The sequence below is a fragment of the Dipodomys ordii genome, unplaced genomic scaffold (assembly GCF_000151885.1).
Source record: "Dipodomys ordii isolate 6190 unplaced genomic scaffold, Dord_2.0 Scaffold86, whole genome shotgun sequence".
NCBI classification, from domain to species: domain Eukaryota; kingdom Metazoa; phylum Chordata; class Mammalia; order Rodentia; family Heteromyidae; genus Dipodomys; species Dipodomys ordii.
The window spans coordinates 905995-930170 of record NW_012267302.1 but is presented as its reverse complement, the minus strand read 5'-3'; the positions used below and the strand labels follow the sequence as shown (position 1 = coordinate 930170).

General features: G+C 51.5%; 2 protein-coding genes across 8 annotated transcripts in view; one reads left to right on the top strand and one right to left on the bottom strand.

Moving 5' to 3' along the window:
* Cdh23 (cadherin-related 23) overlaps positions 1 to 24176 on the bottom strand; it is a 323607-nt gene that overhangs the window by 42027 nt on the left and 257404 nt on the right. The gene's annotated exons all lie outside the window — the stretch shown is intronic.
* On the top strand, positions 1295 to 23334 carry LOC105992667 (chromosome unknown open reading frame, human C10orf54). Of its 2 annotated transcripts, none has more exons than XM_013025639.1 (7): positions 1295 to 1459; positions 10191 to 10619; positions 11611 to 11667; positions 16252 to 16359; positions 19909 to 19936; positions 20884 to 21077; positions 21209 to 23334. In XM_013025639.1, the coding sequence occupies exons 1-7, from the start codon at positions 1375 to 1377 to the stop codon at positions 21244 to 21246; spliced, it is 939 nt and encodes a 312-aa protein (XP_012881093.1). In that variant the 5' UTR covers positions 1295 to 1374; the 3' UTR covers positions 21247 to 23334. The 2 variants fall into 2 exon arrangements, with proteins under 2 accessions (XP_012881093.1, XP_012881092.1); XM_013025638.1 differs by having other exon boundaries at positions 20881 to 21077.

The window sequence follows — 24176 nt, the reverse complement described above, 5'->3', positions numbered from 1 at the left end:
CTGCCTGACTTGGACCCTTCCCTAGTTAGATCACATGCTATGCCACTGTTGGACTCTGCTCACTGTTCTTCAGCGGAAAGTCACCTGTAGATCCCTGAGGGGCTACAACACCCCCTGGCAGCTTCAGCTGGGCTGGAGGACAACAGGCACAGCAGCAATGTCTCCGTCTCTTTCCACCCAAGTCCCTACTCTGGTCACTGCCAGAGAGCCCAGGCTCTCTCCCTCTCTGACTTGTCACACAGATGAGTGACCACACTTGGTCTGTATCAGAGACTCTGAATCACAGAAGGAGGAGGCCACTCTCCCCCCAAACAAGCCTTGAAGGGCAGAAGACCCCTCAGGCAATGAACCAATTGTTTATACCACAGGCCTGGTAGGATAGCCAAAAGGAGTGTGATAGAAAAGACTGGAGGGGCCTCTAGGGAGGCCAGACATGCTGTAAGGGAAGGACTGGAGTGGAGCCCTGGGGAATGACAAGAATTTAGATGAGAGCAGAGAAGAGATAGTCCCTGTGGTGCCGTCGTGACTGGGTAGAAAGGCCTTAGAAGTGGGTCGGTGGAAGGGTAGGGCTGTATCTCAGTGGCAGAGGGCTTGCTTAAGATGTTTCTGTGTCCCATCACTAACACCACCACTCCTCCCATCCCACAAGAGGGAAGGAGGAGAAGGGGGAGGAAGGGGAGAAGGAGGAGGAGAGGGAAGAGGAGGGACAAGGGGGAGGAGGAGGAGGACAAGGAGAAGAAAAGTGAGTTTGCAGATATCCAGACACCAGGGAGGCAGAGTGGGCAGAGCTGTGTATCTCCTGGTGTGGGGATGTGTCCAGCCTGCTGTGTGTGTGTGTGTGTGTGTGCACGCGCATGCATGTGCATGTTTGCCTTGTTTACCTCATTACCACTCTTGGATTTCATTACTGGATTCGGGCATTTGTTCATTACACAGCTGGAGCTAAGCCATGGAGGGCTGCAGGATATAGGGTACAAATTCTCATTCACCAGACTACTCCAGGGCAGGTGGGTGGGGACTGACACAAGCCACTATAACCACGCACCAGGCTAAGTTAGACATAGACAGGACTCCTTGGGTCATGCAACCATAGCAACCTCCAAAAAAGTGGAGATGGCTTTACACCAGCCCTCGAGGGCAGCTGTCTGTGAGGACACTGGCAGGCTCCCTGGTTTGCACGGAGCCCCGCCTGCGAGCGCCCTAGAGGTGCAGTACCGCCCCCAGCCCCCCGGGGGCGCTGCGGAGCCCCTGGAGTGGCCCGCCCACGGCGCTGCCGTGCTCGCTCCGCACTCGCTCCCGGTGGCCGAGTCCAGCCGGCTCCCTGCTCCGGGGTCCCTCGTGCCCTGTGTCCCCTCCGCCTCACCCGACGGCGACATGAATGTCCCGACCTCCGTCCTGGAGTCTGGAGGCCGGCGCTGGGGACCCTTGCTCCTCGCGTTTTTCCTGGCTGCGTCCCGAGGTGAGTTCCGAAGGTGGATGGGAGAGGGGCGCAGGGAGAGCACAGCGGGATGGGGCCCCGAGGTACGCGAGGGAGGGAACGCTCTGCTCCTTCCTCAGTCTGCCCTGATCTCTGTCCCAAGGCTGGGATCTCCAGGCAGGGGGCAGAGGCGCCTCTGCCAAGTATCCCCACGCCATTGGGCACAGCTGCGCTCTGACAGCTGCTCAAGCAGTGGGCATGGCTGGCTCCTGGGGCCTGGATAACCCAGGGCACAAGCTGCCCCCGTAAGGCAGGAGAAGGACAGGCTGTAGAAAGCAGCGATCCCAACTTGACCGGGAGAAGTAGGAAAGTGTCAGTCATGGAAGGAATCAAAGGGAGGCAGGGCAAAAGTTGGAGGGCTTAGCCTAGCAAGGATCCAGTGGCCAGGTCAGAAAAGAAGGAGAGGGGAAGTGAGGATTAGAGGGAAAGGGGGAGCCGGAGAACAAGCTGGGGCATCTGCCAGCAGTGTGTTATCTCTGCTCTGAAAGCAGGCCTGGGCCTGTGATAAGGAGAAGGGGTCCACACCCTGTTCACAGAGCCTTGGCTTGGATGCCCCCCCCCCCAAAATGACACCCAAAGGAAGGAAGAACAGGAGGGTGGCAGTCTCTGTTCTGAGAGTATGGCTTCTGGCAGGGCATGGCTTCTAGGAGCTGGGGACAGCAACAGGAAGGAAGACCCTTGTCCCACCCATCTGAGGCCACCTGCTCAAGTGACCCCTCCAAGTGACCCCATGAGGCCCTTTCTGTTTTCTTGCTCCTTTCCTGCCCTCACTGTGTCAAGGCTACTCTCTATTCAGCAGTCTCAATTTGGGAAACTGAGTCCTGGAGACCCATCGCACAGGGACCCAGCTTACACAGCATCCAGAAACAAGTTGTTTCAGAATCATCACCCTATTTGTCTACGTAGGCAAGAACATCCACTCACAGATTCACAGACTCACACTCCTTGCTTGGTCTGCTTGAAGGGCTACCTCCTAGCCCAGTTCAGGGAATGAGGGCTTGCCGCAGTGTTCACCAAAGGAGTCAGGAGAACCCTTAGCCTCAAGCTGTTCTGGCTTGAGTCCTGACTGTCACTAAGATGTACTTATTAATGGATGCTCCTTTTTCTACTTGGTGCACTGAGCCACAGGGTCTGGGAGCTGAGAACTCTCACCAGAGCGCTGCTGAAGTGCAGGATCACATGTCCCTGGGCAGGAGTGCCAAGAAGGAGAGAGGCTGGGATGGACATAAAGAGAATGGCATTGATGAATCAAGGTGTTGAGAGCCTAGGAAACTCGAAAGACACCATTTTCCTTACACATGCTGGGATAGGGGAGGGTGCCAGGATGCAGCAGACCCAAGGACTGTGGGAGTTACTGCCCTTTCATGTCCTAAGCTGACTTCAGGAGTCTTAAACCTGGGGCATCACACTTAAACTTACAAGGGTGCACTGCGGGTAAGGGAGGTGTAACCTTTCCCCCAACCTTCCCATTCATAGTAAACAAGACTGCAAAGGCTTGTTGAGCAACCCAGGGCCCTAAGCTGCCCCAGTGGTGGTCAGCTCTTGGGAAATCTATGACCTCTGCCTGGAGGCTGGAGGAGAAAGCGGAACAGCCCATGGCCAGGCCCCCATGGCAATGCACCACCAATGCATACCAACACCAGTCCATTGATATGAGAGGCCTTTGCTGGAGACACTCAGGGGCCTGAGATGCTGAGGAGCCCCTGGTCCAGCTGGTTACTCCTGTTTGCCTTGAGCAGGGTAGAAGTCACCTGTCTTTGACAGAAGGCAGCCTAGGCAGGGGTGCTCAGCGGGAAGCTCAGGCCCCACCTCTCTAATTGTAGGATATGAAATCTTAGTCCTGAGCAGGAGAGGAATGGACAGTCCTCAGGTTCCATCTGTCCTGGCAGTCATGACAGAGTCCTGCCCACTGAACTTGACGCCTCAGATTCTAGGGTGGGCACTGTCCTAGGATCAGTCTGTTATTACCAGGGATCAGCACAGACTTCCCATGCCCACAAATCAGGGCCAGCAAAGCAAGGGGCTTGCCATACATGTCCTATGTGCAACTTAAAAAAAAACAAACCACCAAAGTTTGGCTTTGAGAGGCAGATCATCTATGTTTGAATTCCAAGCTGGTCTTCTATTGCTCTGTGACATGGGTGAGTTCTTCAGCATACTGCAGCAAGTCCCTCATCTTAATTGGGACTGACTGTCCCTCCCCCACAGGCAGCTGTGCAGAGCCAATCAGGGCCTCGTCCTCAAGAATGCTGTGCACCATGTTATTACCTGCCCATCTCCCCCCCCACCGCCTCCCCCCCCCCGCAAGCCAGGGGCCACTTGTCAATGGCCTATGGCATGCCCAGGGAATGGGAAGATATGACTTGGGTCACTGGGACTGGCCTTTCCAAACTCCTAGAGTCTGCAAGTTGGGTTTAGCTCCCCACCCCCCGCCCTCTGCCACCATAGGCACCCAGAATACCGAATGTCCATGGAGGGACCTGCAAGTTCTCCTAAAATCCTCCAGAGATGGGTTATTGCAGTTTCAAGACCATCCTGACTCAGGGGTTCCTGTCTCTGTGAGGTCTTTTCTGAATGTAATCTCATGCTTAGCCTGTTTGCTTTGGCTGACCATCTCCAAAGAGAAAGTTGATGCCACCATCTTGCCCACCAGTCATTCAATAATGAATTGCTTTGCTATTGTCCAAACCTATTTCTTTTATTCTTTATATATAGGATCTCATCTTCCATGTGCCTTTGTTGCTCATTCATCATGGGATCCCAAATACAGACACATTTCCCTTGTGCAGTGTGTAAGCAGGGTGACATGGTCTCTGTGAGACAAACTGCTCTTTGAAGAGTAGTTTCAGGATGTTATTTTCTGGGCTCCTTCACTGGTCACCTTTGTGTAGTATCTGCCTGGTATCCATTTAATTGTGTGTGTGTGTGTGTGTGTGTGTGTGTGCATGTACATGCGTGTGTCTATCCTGGGGTGGGCCTGGGTTTGTTCCTGAGAGTTTTTGGCTCAAGGCTGGCACTCTACCACTTGAGCCACACCACAACTACTTCTGGATTTTTTTGGTAGTTAATTGGAGGCAAGAGTCTCACAGACTTTACTGCCTTGGCTGGCTTGAAAACTATAATCCTCAGATCTCAGCCTCCTGAGCAACTATTATAGACTTGCTTTTTCTTTAATCTACTCTTTATTTTGTTCAAGTAGGTTTTGAAGGGAAATTTTATACTGCTGTCATAAGTGGAAAACCAGAATCGCCTGCCATAAATAGAACAGAATCATAAAAACACAGCATAGGAAAACCAAATAAGGGCATTAAATTCTAGTTGGAAACTTTAGCCTAGGGAAGACTGTTAAGTCTCAGGTCTGCTGCTGTCTCTTGCTGAAATAAATAAGTTAAATAAAAAGAAAAGATTAGCAAGTAGCAGAAAGATGTTTTGAAGACAAGAGTAACATCAACTACAACTTTCTCTTTGATATAATCAGGACTGGGAGAAAACTAAAAAGGGAATAACCTCTCTAGATGATTCAATGTTATTAGTGTAAAACCAAAAGTAAAACTACCTAAATTATCAAAGCCACCAGGCACTCTGGGCCCTCATTAGTCAGGACAGCTGTCTATCTGTGGGAAGGAGGTGGTGCTTCCAGTCAGTTCCTGACTATATCTAGTTTCTAGAGAGTAGTCAGAGGATATCAGACTCTTGGAAGCCTGGGTTCAAATACTGACTTGCTACTTACTCCCTGTGAGAGTCTAAGCAGGCTCTTTATGCTCTCTGTGCTATGTGTCCACATCTGTGAGACAATCTACTTACCTCACAGAGTAGGGGAGCAAATCCATATGCAAGGACTTAGAACCACACCTGTAACAAAGTAGCTACTGCTGTCACCTTTGAGGCCCTGTGTGTCAACCTGGTAGATAACAGGAGATTGGACTTGAAATGTAGCATCCTGCTGCCATCCTCTCTGGCAGAGCTGGGTGGAGGCTAGAGTCATGCAGAGAAGCCGCCAGGGTCCTGGCCTGTTGCCCAGGCCCTCCTTGGAAGGCACGCCGGCTGGAGTCTTCAGCTCTGAACACAGGGACACTTTCCCAAAGAGCTGGAAGTACAGCTTCCTCCCATAGTAGCCAGCTTCCCTTTCCCGGCCTGTGAATGGACACTTCCTGCTGGTGCAGGTATCAATAAACACATGGGACGCCTTTTGTCCTCACTGGTCAGAGAGCCCCAGGGGCAGACTTGCTGGCCATAGCCCTCAGGCTTTACCCTGGGGTACTTCCTTCACTTCTAATTGAGCCTTGCCTCTGTGTCCCTCTTATTCTGCATCCTGATAAAGATAGAGCCCAACCTTTTCCTCTGGTCCCTGTGGACCATGTTGGGGAACAGGGCCTGGCAAGGGCGCCAGAGTCAGTTCTCGTGATGGTAAGGCCAGGGACCAGGTCTCGTCTAGCGTGCGGCCAGCAAGAACAGACAACTAATAACTGTTTACTTGGCAAGCCTAGCAGCTGGACAGAGTTCAGAATTTGGGTGGGGCCTCCTGAGCCTGACTAATCAAGCTGGGGATCCACCTCCAAAGGCCAGGGCATTGCCTTGGCAACTGTGGGTAAAGCTCATGCCTGTCAGGGAAAATAAGAAAGCTGGTCCACACCCATCCGCCTCCCCATACCCACCTGGTGGATAGAAATAGGTGACTGTCACAAAAAATAGCATATTGTATTTAGCTACTTGATTTGAGAGTTGAGGTTCGAAGCCAGCTGGGGTAGGAAGGGCTATGCAATTCTATCTCTAATTAACTACCAGAAAAGCTGAAGTTAGAGCTGTGGTGGCTCATGTTGGTAGAGCACCAGCATCAAGCAAGAAACTCAGGGACAGCATTCAGGTCTTGAGTTCAAGCCCTAGGACCAGATCCCGTGTGCATGCACGTGCACACGCACGTGCATACACACACACACACACACACACACACACACACACACACATGAGTGTATGGAGACAGAGCAACTTTGCCCTGTAGCATGGATAAAAACTCAACTCAAACCCTCCCCTCCCCCAAGTACCCCACAGCTAGAAAGTTCAAAAGCCAGATGCTTTCTGATCCTGGGTGCTCCTCAGCCTTTTGTCTAGGGCTTGGCTCATGTGCAGTCCTTGCTAACTATTTGTGGAATGAAGGAATGTTTTCAGCTTGAGTAGGTGGCAGAGCAAGGACAGTGCAAGGTCGATTTGGGGTCAGTTCCTTCTCTCTGAATAGCTAAAAGATGATATATGGGACCTACCCACCAGAGGGTAGGGGGCTCTTCCTGTCAGCAGGATGGTGTAGCCAAGGTGTGGATCTCAGCTTAGCCACATAGGAGCAAGTCACTTGACTTCTCTTTGAAACAGACATGATAAAAACCCACATCAGAGGGTGCTGGGTGAATGAAATGAAACAAGGGTAAGTTGTCAGCATGTCCATAATACATAAACAGACATAAGACAGCTCCCCCTCCCCACACAATGCCCCTAGGATTTTAGAGCTTGAGAGAAAAAGGTGGGATCTGACTAAGGCTCTACAGCCAGGCCCCAGCTAAATGGGCACTGGGGTCCAGGGCTCTTGCTGCCCAGGCTAGAGTTGTAATTCTGATGTCTGGGTTTTTCCTACTTTCTATCACCCTCCCTCTAGCTGTTCCTATGTGGTCTTACTCATAGCAGGTAGGTCTAGGTGGAGCAGTGGCCAGGCCCTAAGACCAATGCTGAGTGTGACTGTCCCCTCCTGGCACATGCACAGGCCCTTCCAAGGGCACTTTCCTGTCCTACAAGCTCCTGGCCACCCTGGAGCCAGGGCCCTTCCTCCCCACCCACTTTCCCCGGTCTCTGACAATGACCCAGGTGTCTGAAAGAATCTGCGGCTGACAATGAACAACATCCTCCTGCATGTGATTGTAATTGCAGCCGTGCTGCATGTGTGCCCCTGCCCCCCACCTCCTGCCTCCAGCTCCTGCTGGGTGCGCAGGTGCAGAGCCCAGGCCCATGCGGTCCCCGTGTTTGTCTACTACATGGTGCCTGCTCTGTATCCTGGAGTGACTGCCCAAGGACCGGCTACTCTGGGCCTCAGGCACAACAAACCCATGACTTTGACAGAACTGAGCACCCTCCCCTGCCCCCAGACCCTAATCCTAGGCAGCTTCTTGTTTTGTTTTAAACAAAAGGGGAAGAGGTACTGTGGGAACTGATGGGGTAGGTGGCATATAAGGGGCTGGGTAAGCATTGAGCAATTCCCTCTTCTGTGTCCTCATGTCTTTCTGTCTCTGTGGGCTTTCACGGAAGAGGCCTCGGCCAGAAACCCTGAGTCCTGAGTCACAAGTACCACTACCACTAGTTGGTCTCTAAGGCTTTCTGCCTGGGGACTGGCCAGACTGTGCATCAATCTCACACCTGGACACCACCCCATCCATGCCTCTGTCCTCATAGTGCTCTCCTCCCCTGCTCTGTCCCCTTCCTCCCAGGCCTGAAAGCTCTGGCCTCTGTTGTGCCCAACCTCTTGACAGCCGCCAAGGTGGTGATGTGCCCAAGGCAGTCACCAGTGCTGGATCTGAATTTGGTTCCAAGCTCTGGGGTGGCTCTGGGTTTGGACATGATCTTTGGTAATGGGAAGTTGACCACTGGCCAGGGGAAATGATGATCTTTGGCAATGGGAAATGGACCAGCTGCCACATGGCTGCTGGAAAGGGGGCAGCATAGGGCAGAGACACCAGGGTCCACTTGGGAGGGTTTGATTCTTTTTAGTAGCCCTGGCACAAGCCCTTTCACTAGGCATGGGCCTCCTCCTATTTCTGGCCTTGCCATCGTTTGGCAGTCAGATCCAGTCCACATAGGCTAAAGACACTGCTGGCGATCTGGGACTTCTCTTGCCCCATTCAGGGGTTAGGACAATGTGTTGGCTAATCCCTGCTCTGCCAGCCTTCCACTGAATTGCTGGGAGAATCATTTCTGAGCCTAAGGACTTCATTTGTCCTAAGAACAATGGACTTAGGCAGTGGAGTCCCCATCAAGGCTGGTCCAGTGCCCTATACTCCTTTGTCACAAGTCAAAAGTCCATAAAGGCAAGCAAGTGTGATGAGAGCATGAAGCAAGTGAAGGCATCAGGGAGCAGTAAAGACGGGTAAACTGGTGTGCCGGTGGCTATGGGAAAACAGACTCCAGCCTCCAGCTGCCTTGTGGGAGAACTAGATGGGTGTTACCACTGATCTTCAAAGAGAAACTAGGAATCTGAATGTTAGCAACCTAAAGGAAAAAAAGTTTGTGGAGCAAATAAAAAGTTGGAAGTTGAATATGGCTCAGCTTCTGAACTTTCTCCCCCAGTGTGACCACCAAGTGCCCGAGTTTCATTCTGGCTCTAGTGCTCACTTACAGGCTACGTGATGGCCAGTAGTTACTGGAGGTCCACATGCACCTTGGTTTTCTCACCAGCAAAATGGGATTAAAGGTGGCAGCTACTGCACAGGGTGGCTAGGTATGCATACATCCCTTAGCTCAGTACACAGCCTATGCCAGTTCTCACTGGATTCTGCTTTCCTCGAAGCTCCTCCAGGCTCTGAGAGCACACCCAGAACTGCGGGCAAATGCTTCTCCTCTTCCTGGGCTGCTGTACAGCCACCAAAAAGGAGCTCAGTATCTTTCCAAAGAAACTCTGAAGTCTCTGCACATCTTGGCAATGACCTTCCAAAAATCTGGGGGCTTCTCTATGTGGATCCATCTCTTAGATGGACAGAGCAAGTTTGAGGTGAGGGGCTTAGAGTATGTCTGCCTGCCTTGCCTCATTCACTCTTCCAGTCAGTGCCAAAGCTAATTATCTCCCATTGCACAGATGAGGAAACTGAGGCTCACATAGCTAAAGAGAAGAACAGAAACCAGCCTTACGTTCTGTTCTCAGAAGTAGGTGCTTTGGTCTGGGAGAAAGAAGATTACATTGTCTGCTCATTGGAAGCAAACTGAAGAGAACTAGAACACGGTTGTCTGGTTGGTAGGGAGGTAGTGCATGGGAGGAGGTGACTCCCCACTCCAGTCCCTGTACTTACCCCTCAGGTGCCTCAGCCCCCTTGCCCCCCACTTATCCACCACTGTGCCTAAGGCACCCTCCACTCACTACTTTGTATTTGTCCATCAAGCCCAAAGGTTCTTCCTCCTTCCAGAAGGTCTCTGGCCATGTCTGGAAGGCTGTCTCCTTTCTCCCCTAGTCCCCTGAAGCAAAATGACTCTGCTCAGGGGTTCTGGAATCAAAAGTGCAGACTAGTCTAGCTAGCTCAATCATTGGTGCCCCTCCCCTCCCTAGGGACTCCCAGCACTGGCCTGCACCTAAGCAGAGGATGAGGCAAACCAGTCCTTGGATGGGGAAGGGAAGAGGGTGCTGAAGGCTCCCCAAAGGGTGGCCAAACACAAAATAGCTGCTGCCCAAACAGGCATTCTGCTCTGCACCCTGCCTGCCACTGGCTGGCATGGGGCATGAACCCACTGTGCAGGTCATGAATGGGCCTGTAAGAAAGGTCACAGGGAGAGTTGGAACCAGGATGCACGCCAGACCTGTGAGAGGCCCACTCTGGACAACCAGTCTTCTGTCTGCCTCCAAGGCTCAGAGGGCAGCTGACTTGCCCAGGGCCTGTGGCTGGAGAGTGGCTGAGGCCATTGGATCTAGGGTACAAGGGGGCAGCCATCACTCAGACAGATGATAGGGATCTCCTCTCTCTCTGAGCAGGTCTGGTGGCAGCCTTCAAGGTAGCAACGCCATACTCCCTGTACGTGTGTCCCGAGGGGGAGAACATCACCCTTGCCTGCCAGCTCCTGGGCCCTGTGCCCAAAGGGCATGATGTGAGCTTCTACAAGACGTGGTTCCGCAGTTCACGGGGTGAGGTGCAGGTGTGCTCAGAGCACCGGCCTATCCGCAATGTCACCCTCCAGAACCTTCATCCGTACCACGGAGGCCACCAGGCCTCCAACACCAGCCATAACCTGCTCCAGAGCCACGGGCTGGAGACAGCCTCTGACCACCATGGCAACTTCTCCATCACCATGCGGAACCTGACTGTGCAAGATGGCGGCCTCTATTGCTGCCTGGTAGTGGAGATGAGACATCGCCACTCAGAGCACCGGGTCCATGCAGCCATGGAGCTGCAAGTGCAGAAAGGTGAGGCTTCCACCTGGGACTGTGTGACACCCACTACATGGGGCATGGGTGACATGGTCTCTAGTGTGTCTGCAGTGTCCATGGTGTGTCTGTGGTGTGTGTGTATGTACATGTGTGAGAAGAAATAATCGTGTGGGATGTGGGCATATGGCCGGCTGGGGTGAAGGGGAGTGGGTATGTAAATATGATTATTTGTGACAGTGGGATTTTTTTCTTCCTTCCATCCCAATTTTTGCTGGATATTTTATTTATTTATTTGTGCCAGTCCTAAGGCTTAAGCTCAATGTCTGGGCACTTGCCTTGCGTTTTTGTGCTCAAAGCTAATGCTCTACTATTTGAGCCACAGCTCCTCTTTTGGCTTTTTGATGATTAATTGGAGATAACAGTCTCAGACTTTACTGCCTGGCCTGGCTTTGAACCATGATCCTCAAATCTCAGCCTTCTGAGTAGCTAGGATTAGAGGGTATGAGCCACCAGTGCTCAGCTGCAAGTTTTGTTTTTTTCATGTGAGAGGGAAGGAGTGTGGCTTCTTACACACAGGGACACCGTAGTGTGAGCTTGTAGATCTCAGTGTGACTGAAATGTGCCTGGGTGTGAATTGGTGGATGGCTAGGTAGCTATGGTGTGTGACTGTGGTGTGTGTGTGTGTGTGTGTGTGTGTGTGTGTGTATCTTTCTGTCTGTTTGTCCTGCTGAGAACAGAGGAGAAGGCATTGGCAGGTAACCATTTGTCCTTGGGGATGATGTGAGAATAGGCAGAGCAAGAACATGTATATGCTCTGTGTGTGTGTGTGTGTGTGTGTGTGTGTGTGTGTGTGTCTGTATCTGTGTCTGTGTGTACGTGTCTATGAGCAAGTATGTTGTCTCCAGCTGGGCCAGGCTAAGCTGACCCTAGTGTGTGCTGCTATGACAAGAAGGAGTAGCAGCGTGGACAACCCTTCCTGGCCCCTGGGTCTGATACCCACCTAATGGCCCTGTCTTTCCTCCCACAGGCAAAGATGCCCCCTCCAAATGCATCACATACCCGTCCTCCCCCGAGGAGAGTGACAGTAAGGCCACCCTCAGTCCCTTCTGAGTGCTCTGTTCCATATTCATCTTCTACTTGGGGCCCATTCTGAACTCTCACCTCAGTCTCCACACCCCAGGGTCCCCATGTCACCTCTGTTACTTCTGTTCTTTTGCTTCCTCCATGGCTGCAGCTGCATAGGATCCCCAAGGAGGGGAGTAATCTGGGAGATGGGCACCATCATCTTCACTATGTAGACTGGGAAGCAGGCCCAGAGAGGTGGTGTACTCTGCCCAAACTCACAAACCCCAGGGACAGCTAGACACTCAGAAGTTGGGTGAGAATGCCCAGTAGCCTGGAAACAGTAGGCACAGGGCACACATCTTAGGGGTGCCCTACTCTTCTAAGATCCCCAGCATTCACCAGATACTCAGTGTGGACCAGCCTTGGCCTTGAAGATACAGAAAGGAAAATGTTATTGTCCTCTAGCAGAGCACACATGGGGGCTTAAGCCAGAATAGCTTAACTATAGCACAAAGCCAAAGGCCCAACTAAAAGGCCATGTGGCTTTTGACTCAAACAACTTTTTTTTTTTTTTTTTGTCAGTTGTGGGGCTTGAACTCTGGGTCTGGGCGCTGTCCCTCAGCTTTTCAGCTCAAGGCGAGCACTCTACCACTTGAGCCACAGTGCCACTTCCAGTTTTCTGGTGGTTAATTGGAGATAGGAGTCTCACTGGCTTTCCTGCCTGGGCTGGCTTTGAACTATGATCCTCAGATCTCAGCCTCCTGAGTAACTAGGATTACAGGTGTGAGCCACTGATGCCCAGCTCCATTTGTTTTAAAACCAGCAAGCTGGTCAGGAACCATGCATTTCAGTCTAAGTTGGATCTGTGTGGAACTCAGAGGGCACCACAGAGCTCCAATGTCACCTCAGTGCCAAACCATTGCCACTGTCCTCAGTTCCCCCACATTGCCCCTTCCTGCCCATACAGCAGTGCATGCTAGGTCCAGGCGGCCCATCTGATGGGGAGCAGGGGACATTCACTTCCCCACTGCAATTCCATTCTGAGTAAATACCCCATTCCCACTTCTTCCTTTGAAAACACTTGCAGTGCTGCTGGGATTTTGTACACTTCTCCTCCACTTCTGCCCCCACGTGACCAAAGTTCAGGCAGGTAAAGAGGTTCTCTTCTGGCTTCTCAGAGCCAGCACCAAGAGAAGCATCAGAGCCCCTTCACTCTCTGAGCCCACACTTGCCTGAGGGGGCCAGCCTGCCCCTAACAATTTTCTGAAAATGAGACATGGGCATGGTAGGGCACTCCTATAATCCCCTACAAGGGAGGCTGTGGCAGGAGGACCTTGGGTTCAAAGTCAGCCTGTCTCAATAACAAAAATGTCAGTAACTAACTAAAAACAAAACAAAGTATGCTGCAGGCCATGATTGCAACAATAGACCATAGTGAAAGGCAGTGTGGTAAAGTGGTTGAGAGCTCAGACCCTGAGATCAGCTAAGATGCTTGACTTCTCTGTGCACAAGAATAGCACTTACTTTCCAGAGTTGTCTCGTGGGTAAGAGGAGGCATCAGATGTGAGGTGCTAAGAACTATGTCCACTGTCACTTCTAGAACTGACTTCCCAATTCAACTCATGCATCCTCTGTGCCGAGACAGGATGGCAGGTAGACAGTAGTAGATAGTTGACCTGGACCTGTGTCCTAACAACTTCTAGAGCCATTTGCGGGTGACCCATGTCACCATCCCAACCTCTGCTCCTTGTCAGACCAGAGATACAGTACCTGGTCAGTTAAGGATGTTTCCAACCAAGTTCTTTATGTTTTCCTGCTCTAACATCATCTCAAGTACCTAGATGTTATCCTTGGGATGACAGAGTCACTGGACTAAGAAAGAATGAAAGTCTAAGTCAGCCTCCAGCGGGGAAGGTAGTGGAAGGTGGAACAAAAACACATCCCTTTTCCCTGATCCCTAGCCTGGGAAAGGATGGGCAATTTGTATTGTTCTCCTCACTCCAACACAGCATGGTATGCTATCTGCTTTCCTCCAGCCTCCATCCTCTTTCCTCGGCAAATACCCTCAGGTACCTTCAGCATGCAGCCTGAGTAGGCAGCACCCTTGCATCTCATATGCTGTGTAAGGGTCTAGTGCACACCCTAGTGTGATATTGGCAACTGCCTCTGCCAGCACCTAATCACCTTCCCAGAAGCAACTAGGCTTTGGATGTGACCACACTCATCCCTTCTCCCCAGAAGGCAGCTGCTCAAGCCCCAGGCTGAGAATGGGGAACTCTATCCAGGTTGAATCTAGAGATACCTAAAGCCTCTGAGGGCAGCTGGGCCCACAGACGGGCTCCCAAAGGCTGCCCACATGCCAACCTCAGGCTCTGGAAGAAAAATCCTGTTCCCATGGAGGGCCTGTAGAAGAGGAACCACCACTGTGGTCAAGAGTCAGGCAGGGAGATCAGGCCAAGCATCTCAGGCAGACCGAATTACTAAACACCTGGCAAACCATACCAAGATCAAGCGTTGCTTAGTAACAGCCAGGGGAAGTGTGCTTTCAGCACCAGCAAAGAACTCTGCAACCAGCCTCTCCGATTTGGCCCACTGGGAAGTTCTTTGATAGGGTTTAGGAATACCCAACTGTCTGAGTTACTGGATGCTTTCACATCCAATATTCTGCGTTACCACGAGGCCACAGTAAAAATCTGCAGGGAACCTGCCTTAATGAGCAGCTGAACTTGCTTTGTAATTAGTCCAGCAACTGTTCCCTGTACCAATGGGTACTTCTAAAGTACCTAAAAACCATTTGTTCTCTTTTTACAGTGCAAACAACTCCTCTCATCCCCCATCACCAGCTTATTTACACCACCCCGTTGTTTATAGCCAGTCGGTAAGATAAAAATGGCCTTTATTCTCACATGAAATGCAAAGGCTACATTTCTAGTTCAGCACTTCCTCCTGCCCAACACTCTCAGTGACAAGGGATCCCAGCCATCTTTTGGCTGAGGGAAGGGCTCAAATTGGGAAGGAAATGGGCTTATGCTGGTTGTGGTTCCAACTGGCTTGTCTGTTCCCAGTTAAACTCCTACAGTCAGCAGATGGGCTAACATGAATCAAACCAACCCGTGCTGTCAGGATGGTAAAATGGCACAGTCTTTCCGGAGGGCAATTTAACAAGAGCTTGAAGGCCGAGCTTCTCTGCTCAGTGTTGGAAAGCTAGGAATTTACATCCAGATGTTACTTGCCCAAGTGAGCAGAGCACCAAGCACAAGAGCTTCCTGGCTACAGAACAAGTGTATGTTAAAAATAGAAGCATACATAGGGTCTACCAGGAGGGAAAGGTCTCAATAAATTTGGGGTGACCTGTGTGGTGGAGCCTCTGGGAGGACACAGAACCATTCCAAGTTTCACTCAGCCATTGTCCTCTGATTCCATGTGACAGGATAATCTAGATGGACAGACTAAGTTCAGGGAGAGTCTCCTTGGGGAGGCAGGGGCCAGGAGCTAGTCAAGGAGAAGGATGGTTTTGAAAATTTTCTTAACCTGTAGCTTCATAGTTTAAAAATTTTAAACTTGAAAATTTGGACAAGGATGAACCTCTCTCTTTTTCTCTTTCTTCAGGGCCATGTTAAGCAAGCACTCTTCCACTTGAGCCATATCTCCAGTCCATTTGTTTGTACTTTATTATTTCTTTTTATTAATGTGACTTCATTATTTTTGCTTTTTATTTTTTGTGCTAGTCCTGGGGCTTGAACTCAGAGCCTGGGTGCTGTCCCTGAGCTTATTTTGCTCAAGACTAACACTCTACCACTTGAGCCACAGCTCCACTTACGGCCTTGTTGTGATTAATTAGTAATAAGAGTTTTATAGAGTTTTCTTCACTGCCTGGCTTAGAACCTCCATCCTCACATCTCAGCCTCCTGAACTTTTTTTTGGGGGGGGGTCAGGTAGTGGGGCCTGAACTCTAGGCCTGGGCGCTGTCCCTCAGCTCTTCAGCTCAAGGCTAGCGCTTTACCACTTGAGCCACAACGCCACTTCCAGCTTTTTTCTTTTTGCTTATGTGGTGCTGAGGAATCGAACCCAGGGCCTCAGGCATGCAAGGCAAGCGCTTTACCACTGAGCCACCTCCCCAGCCCTGTACCATCTTTAAGTGTGCAATTCCATGACATGCATCTGGATGACATTGAGAATGTCATCCAGAATGCCAATGTTGTCGTGTGGCATTACCACCATTTGTATGTAGAATTGACCTATCACCTGGGCTCCCTTTGATCTTGAACTCTGCAGTATGGGAGTCTGAGAAGGGTCAGCTTCCTGTTTATGGGACAACCTGGGGCCCAGGATGGTCCAGCTAGCTGTTCTTTGTGGGTAGATGAGGGGTCTGCTATCTCTCCCTGTGTCCACTGTAGGTTTCAGGTCTTATTTCTCTGGGCCACACTGGGAGAGCATAGAGCTGTCTTTGAAAGGGGATTGCCAGACTCTCCATGCTTCTGCAGGATACTGAAAGTCTGACTGTGGGGCTCTGCTTCCTAGCCTCCTTTCCCTTGGCTTCCATTTTCCCTTGGGAGCAGCAGTGGAAATGGGGCCTCACACTGGCTGCCTCTTGCCCTAACAGACATCACAGCTGCAGCCCTGGCCACGGGCGCCTGCATCGTGGGCATCCTCTGCCTCCCGCTCATCCTGCTGCTGGTCTACAAGCAGAGGCAGGTGGCCTCCCACCGCCGTGAGTACTGCTGCTGGGTGGGGTGGGGGGAGAGACCTGCCTAGACCAGCCCTGGAGTCAGTGATGGCATAAGGCACCAAGAGGCTTCTCTTTGCTCTGTGCTACAACCCTACAGGGAGATGGGAGGGGGAGTACCCAGGAACACCTTTTCTGGGGCCTTAGTGCTTGTCACCTGCTTTGGTTCCCAGGCACTGCTGGTTTGGCACTTAACAAAAAAAAATATATCTGTTGAATGAATGAATAATCACAAAGAGTTGTAGGAACAGCTCAGATTGGTTTATAAGAATGTCACCACTCAGAGATCCTTTGGGGGGGCCTGGGAATGTGGCTTAGTGGTAGAGTGCTTGCTTAGCATGCATGAAGCCCTTGTTCGATTTCTCAGAACCACATAAACAGAAAAAGCCAGAAGTGGCCCTGTGGCTCAATTGGTAGAGTGCTAGCCTTGAGCAAAAAAGAAACTCAGGGATAGTGCCCAGGCCCTGAGTTCAAGCCCCAGAACTGGCAAAAAAAAAACCCATAAACAAACAACAACAACAGAAAACCCCAAAGATCCTTGGGGACCTGCTTTAGCTAACATATGGGAAGGTTTGCTTTATAATTAGTTGCAATACTAGGACAGAAATGACTTCTGTAGTGTGGGAAGAGGGAGGGGGTCTTACCTATCACTTAGTTTGGCCCTTTGACAGATAAAAAGCCAGGAGTTAAATAGCTATATTACCAAATAATAGCTCGACACGGCAGCTCAGGAAGCTGAGATCTGAAGATCAAAGTTTGAAGCCAGCCCATGCAGGAAAATTCTATCAGCAAAAAAGTGGGAAGTGGATCTGTGGCTCAAGGAGTAGAAGGCCAGCCTTGAATGAAAAAGCTAAGTCTAAGGCCCTAAGTTCAAGCCTCAGTACTGGCACAAAAAACAAAAAGCAAAACTCTACAACAATAAAACCCAAATATTATGTAACAGCACAGATCTGGGATTCAACCAGAGTTTTCTACCTTTGTTATACCCTGGGAGTATAATTCTACCATATAACAAAAATGCTTATTTGCGTGTACACCCCACTCCACAGTCCCTAATGGATGGGGCCGCTGTGCTAGGCACTGTGCCAAGCTTGTCAAACACTCCCTGACTTCGTTCTTGCAACAACCCCAAGAACTTAGTATGATCATGGTTCCCGTCTTGCAGATGGGTGGGCCGAGGTTCAGAGAAGTTCTTGTCTTGCCTAAGAAACCACACAACAAATAAGTGGCTAAACCAGGTTCACACACCCCTCTCTGAGCCCTGCCCTTGAGTCTTGAATCCTCTGAGTGTAGGAGGGAGTATCTTTTGCTCCTGCAGCCCTTTCTGGCCTCTTCCCTGGACTGCAGAAGGTAACTGAATGAGGACGCAGCACCAGCTCTCACTTGATTTCCTACACCCGTATACACCTAAGCCCCTCCCTGCTCTCTCTCTAAGAGAGAGAGAGAGAGAAAGAGCGTGCAGCCTAGTCTGGAGCTCCAGTGTAAGATAATGGGGCTGGACCACCACACCCTTCCACTCAGGACTGCCCTGTTTTTTCAGAGCCCCACCATGACCTGCCCGCAGGAATCCCCAGGCCAGCAGGAAGGTGGGGTGGTAGCAGAAGAACTAGGGGCTCAGTTTAGAAGAGACAAAGCTGCAGAGTTACCATGAGCTGCTGTTCTTTAAGCAGTGAAGGTTCCTATAGGCAGGGAGGGGACAGGAAGGTGCCACTTGTCCCCTTCATCCCTGACCACAGTGCTGCTTTGTCATGTGGTCAGAACTGGGAACAGGAACTAGAGAACAAACAAGTTCTGGGTGGAGGATGCTGTCTGAGCCATGGTGGGGTGAGGTGGGGGGGGGCATATACCTGCCTTGGTTGGGCCCAGTCTTTCTGATAGAGTACCTGCTGTGCCCATGAGATGGAGATGGCCTTAGAAAGGAAAATTAGAGAGGGGATAGCAGCAGGCCAGAATGCTGTGGGGTATCTTGAGGACCTGGGGTAGGGGGCCTCTTGCCCCACAGACCATGACACCTTCAGTCTTAGTGCTGGCTTTGGGGCTTCCTAGGAAGGTCCCAAGCATCCCAGGATGGCCTAGGTGAACTGGACTGGAAGAGGGGTGGGTGAGGACAGATGGCCTGCTGGGGGTGCACTGTCCCACTCTGAGTACCTCCCCTGAGGCTGCAAATGAACCCTCTTCTGTGGAAGACAGCCTTGTACCACAGCTTACTCTAGATATGCCATGTTTAATAACAAAAGGGGAACAAGAATCATCTCTGGACAAAACCACACTAGAGGACAGGCCCTTCTCACCCTTCAAAAGAAAAATAATTGTTACATAACTTCAGACTTAGGGATAGCAGAGGATGAGGTGCTCAGGAGACAGGGAGCAAAGGTTGGGTCTGCTCTATGGGGGTACAGATGAAAGTCTCAGGATGCAGGCAGAGGCTGACCAGTATGGGCAGCAGATGGGGGGACAGTGTGTTTGTGCGTGCATGGTATGCTCTGAACAGGAAGCTCCAGGACCCTAGCTTGGAGGAGATGGTCATGAACGAGCCATACTCAGGATAAAAGACAAAAGAAAGGACTGGTGGGAGGGGCAGAAGGCAGTTTGCTAGGTGTGGATGCCTCTCCAGCTTTAGATTATGACTTAATTTCCCCAGCTTCCAAGTGGGACAGACATCCTTTCCCCGGTGGGCAGTGAAGTGGATGAGCTGCCGGAGGAACACACTTACTGTACACCCCTGTGAAGCCTGACACAGAGTCTCTCGTTATACAGGAGCCAGGATCTAGTGGATTTCAGGGACATTCGTGTAACTTCCTCTTGTTGGTTCTGTAGTGGCACCCCTCCCCCAATCAGGCTGGTTTCCCCATGTCAGCAGCAGCCAAACTCCTTAATTGGAGAAGGATCAGTGGGAAGGGGTGGGGAGCTGCAAGAAAGAGGGAAGTTAGGACCTCTATATCTGGTTGGTAGCCAATTTATGGGGTGGGGAACCCCAAGAATGGGACTAGGCAGCAGCAGCTTGGATGAGGAGCAGAAAATGGGTGGAAAGCTGGGAAGAGATGGCTTGCTCACATCTAGGGTTCTCTGTTAGGTAATAAGGAGGATGTTAAAGAGCAGGCCCTATAATTGGGAACCAACCTCAAACACGCCTCCCAGGAAGTCATGGCTAAAGACTAGAATGGGGCAAATGGCCAAGCAGGAAGCCACAGTTAGCAAATGCAAGACTCAGCCCTTTTGACACTTAAATCCTGAAGGTGTGACCTTGTGGCAAGCCAGGTCTAGGGGGAAAGTGTCAGCTACCTTCAGTTTCCCTGTGAGAAACATTCTAAGAAAATCATTTCACTTATCCGTAGTTAAGAATGGGTGGCTCCTTGGGGCCTACCTGCAGGACACAACTATAGAGCACAGCCTCCAGAGGGAACAGAATGGAATTACTCCAGGGCTGGACAGAGTCCTAATGGTCCCTATGGGGAGCTGCCATCAGGGTTCAAAGAAGGGCTGTTGTACCAGAAAGCCTTCCTGCCTATGATCAGCTTCTTTCTCTGTTCCTAGGGGCCCAGGAGTTGGTGCGGATGGACAGGTAAGGCCCGTAGAGACCTGGAGAAAATTTCCTTGGGCCAGCTGATAGGAAGGGACATTTCTGTGTAGTTTGCCTCTGTTTGCATAGGCCAGTTGTTCAGAAAAGCATCTGCCTCTTGTTGTTAGATCCCAACACATCTGTACTAGTTTTGGCTATTCTCCCTGCTGCCCCTTGCCCAGCAGGCTCTACCTATCCACCTTTGGGTCTCAGTGGTCAGCCTGACCAAGGATAGGCAGGGAGGAAGCAGTTGACAGGGGTTAGATGCTGAAACATGCAGAGCCTACATCATGGGGTGGGGGGCTCCCAAGAGAATGCTATCAGGCTCCAAAGGCAGGAGGTGGCCATGGAGGCTTCAGGGTAGACAGCAGGTCAAGGAAGGTGAGCTGGGGATTGTGCATCTGAGTGTTGGGCAGGAAGCTTGTCTGCAGCATGGCCCCCAGACTAGGCCCAGGAAGGAGCCTCACTTAGGAACTTGGCTCCTCTCCTGCAACACCTAAATCCAGAGCTCAATTCCAAGATAGATGTGGTCAAAGATCCCTTGGGGACCTCAGAGGTGGAAGGGCTTTCTAGATGATCCTTTTCTCAAGGGAAAAGAGAGAGAGCCCTCTTCTCAGCTCAAATAGGCTCAGGGATGTTCAATCCTTGTCCCCAAACTCTAGAAGCCAATATTTTGTGATTAACACTGGCTGTTGATGGTCAGACTGTAGTAGGAACTGTGTGGTCAGTTGTAGTAGATGCCCATGTCCTTGGCTCAGGGCAGGTGAGACAAGTACAGCCCAGCCTTTGCCTCTCCTTAGGCTGGGCTCCTCCTCCTTGATATCTGGGAGATGCGCTAGAGGCTTTGTAAGAGAAGGGAGGCATGGAGGACCAGAAAAGTGGAGGCTGAGAGGATAGAGAGGCTGTACTCTAGACATTGTTGCTGACCTTCAGGTCTGTTTCTCTAGCAGCAGCCCCCAAGGAATTGAAAACCCTGGCTTTGAGGCTCCTCCATCCTCCCAGGGATTGCCCGAGGCCAAGGTCAGGCCCCCTCTGTCCTACATGGCCCAACGGCAGCCTTCAGAGTCTGGACGGCACCTCCTCTCAGAGCCCAACACACCTCTGTCTCCTCCAGGCCCTGGAGACGTCTTCTTTCCATCCCTAGGTGAGTGCTTCCTGGGCTTCATAGGGGTCTGCAGGCCACCTTCCCTCAGGAGTTCTCACCACCTCAGGGGTGGAGTGGGGAATGAAGGATGAGGAGCTCTGTGTTCACTTTCTTTCCCTTCTTGTTTGCAGATCCAGTTCCGGATTCCCCAAACTCTGAGTTCAACTAGATCAGCTGAAGGACAGTGTGGGCAGGGGTGGGCTGTGTCTGGGACAGGTGCATTTGAGCCAAGGCTGGCCTCCTTGGTCCCTTCCTTCCTGCTCTGAGCCTAGATTCTGCCTTCCCCCTGAGGCCTAGGCAGGCCTCTCATCTTTCTAGATGCTACTCGAGGATGGGAGAAGATCTTGGGTTACTAATCCTGTTCTTAAGGATGCTGGGATGCTGGTTCCTCCCTAGAGACCTGAAATTCACCAACTACAGATGCCAAATGACCTATAACCTATGAAGTTCCAGAATTTCCAGCTGTGCAGTAGCCTCCCTGCCTGGGACAGGAGTCTGGGGCCCTGGCAGCACAGATGAAATGATGTAGGCACTGGGCAGGATCCCCTAGTGCCACTTCATAGACAAGAGACACATACGACAAAATGTGGAGACTCCTGCTGCTGTTGGCTGGCCTGGGTTCACTGTTTGTTGGCCTCATTGCATGTCTGAGCTCCCCAGCTGGGGTCTGTCTGGCTCTCACCATAGGGCTTCCTCACAGTTTTCTACCAGCCATCTGAGGCTTTACCAACAGATAAGGCAAATTTGGGGCTCCTATCACCTGTATTCTGTTTTCAAGCGTTCAGTGGCTAGAGGTATAGGAAGTACATATTAGGGTCCACTGTGAGCCAACTGATGTCTTGGGCAATTTGAGGCCAGGCTTGAGGCAAGAGGTTGTGCCACCTGTTGTGGCTGGTAGAGAGGGAGGGTGGAGGGCAGAGAACAGAAGCGGCCCTCCTGCCCTCCCGCCTTACTACTCCACTGCCCATGGTAGGGAACATTCTATGGAACTGCCACTCAAGGCTTTTAAAAGCATGGGAGAAAAGAGTGGGGGGGGGGAGAAACAGGACAGGTGGGGATGGCACTTGAGAGTGGAGAGGGCAAGGTGGGGCAAATTGGCCTCTAACCCCCAGCGGGACCCAAGCCTGGCACACAGAGGTTAGAGTTTAAATGAGAGCATCTAGTCTCCTGGCACTGCTGAACCAAGCTTAGGTGTCAGAAACAGCACTGGGGCTTGGGCCAGAGCAGGCCAGAAGTCCATCAGTACCTGGAGATGAGATGGAGGAGGGGGGAAAGGGTCTGAACATTGTGGCCTCCTGCTGTGTCTGGGGTAGGGGATGAGGTCTTGCAGAATAAGTTCCATTTTCTCCATAGGGATGATACCTCCAAGTGGCCAGGACACCCACACCCTGGCTCCTGCTTTGTTCCTAGGATACCCTCTTCTACTCCATCTGCTTCCATGGACACTCCAGCTGTCCTCCCAGCCCCTGGAGGGGCCCTGGGCAGGAGTAGGGAGGTGGCAGATGTTGTGTGGCAGGACTGTACCATCCCTAGGGTTGAATGACAAACCCTACATGCTACACTCAGGAAGTGTGGCTTGTCCCCCGGGAGATGAACCTGAGCCCACCTCTCAGCTTTGGACTTTGATGAAGAGACAACTTCTAAGAATTTGGCTGCCAGCATCCCCTCCACCCCAAAGCCTCTCTGCTGCTGTGGGGAGAGGGGAGGAGGCCCTAGCAGAACAGCTACCCCACTTCCTGCCGGGCTTCCTCGTGCACTGCACAGCTCTCCTCTTCTCTGGACCCTGCAAGTGAGCGAGGCTCATTTTCGTGGTTTCCTGTTTTCAGTAAAATTTACTGTGAGCTCCAGGCTCCATCTTTATCCTGGTCTGCCTGAAGCAGCCCCACAGATATCGCTGCTGCTGCTGCTGCTGCTGCTGCTGCTGCTGCTGTACAGGGGCTGCCTGCGATGGTGGTGTCTCTGGGGGTTGTGACAGGATGGGGACAGGCATGAACAGGGAGCTTCCAAAGGCAGCAGGTGCCCAGAGCCTGGAAGCAACTTGCTCCTGGCACTGGTGGAGGCCCAGGAGGGAAGTCTGTACTTTAAGAGCTAGTTCAGTGTCCCTGTCTCCAGATTTTCACATTTTGAAAAGCTTTTCAGGGACTAGAATCAAAGATCCATAAGTTTCTGATGCCTGACAGGCCACAGGCCATTGTGGTGACAAGCCCTCTGGTGGGCTTGCAAAGTCCCCTGGACTTTTTTCTTAAAAAAACAAAACAAAACAAGGTGGCTCAGTGGTAGAGCACTTGCCTTGCATGCATGAGGCCCTGGGTTCGATTCCTCAGCACCACATAAGCAAAAAGAAAAAAAGCCAGAAGTGGCACTGTGGCTCAAGTAGTATAGCGCTCGCCTTGAGCTGAAGAGCTGAGGGACAGCGCCCAAGCCCAGAGTTCAGGCCCCACGACCGGAACCAAAAAAAAAAAAAAAACCAAAACAAAACAAAACAGCCCTGGGACTGCTCCAGTCTACCCATGGCTCACTTGCCTGCCACAGTGCAGAGTTGGAGACAGGGAAGTACTCTGCAGAGATGAGACTCTGAGGAGGCAGAGAGGCTAGGGTTGCAAGACCTGCTCTCCCCACCACACCTTGCCCCCAAAGCCCTGTCTGTCTCTGAGAAGTGAGTGTCGCATGGGTGCCAGTGGGAGCCATCTCTGGTCTGGCCTGGCTAGGCTGGGGGCTGGGCTGCAATTTGCTCAGGGAACCGCAATAAGTGAAAAGAGGAACGAGGATGGCCAGCCAGGATGCTGGGGGCAAAGCTTTACTTGAAAAAAGTCAGGCCAGCTGAGTGCCTGTCCCAGTCTAGAGATCACTGGCTGTCTGGCCTCTTCACTGAGAAGTCCCTGCTTTGCATTGTCTTTTTTCTTTCCCCAGGATCTCAGTGTCTCCTTAACTATTCTGTGAGTCCCAGGGTAGGTGGGGCCTGGTGGCAGAGCTGACTAGCTGAGACACAGCCATTTGGTGATGGCTTGAACCAGGATGCCATGTTTTCTGGGCCATGCTACCAACTTCTAGGTCCTTTACAGTAGTAATGCTTGAGTGTATGCAGACCGAGGGACTGAT

Bases quoted from the DNA above. Each gene is read 5' to 3' on its own strand.
- LOC105992667 (XM_013025638.1), top strand. From the start codon at position 1,375: ATGAATGTCCCGACCTCCGTCCTGGAGTCTGGAGGCCGGCGCTGGGGA. The intron at 1,460-10,190 runs GTGAGTTCCGAA...CTCTCTGAGCAG, and splicing joins TTTCCTGGCTGCGTCCCGAG to GTCTGGTGGCAGCCTTCAAG. The intron at 10,620-11,610 runs GTGAGGCTTCCA...TTCCTCCCACAG, and splicing joins GGAGCTGCAAGTGCAGAAAG to GCAAAGATGCCCCCTCCAAA.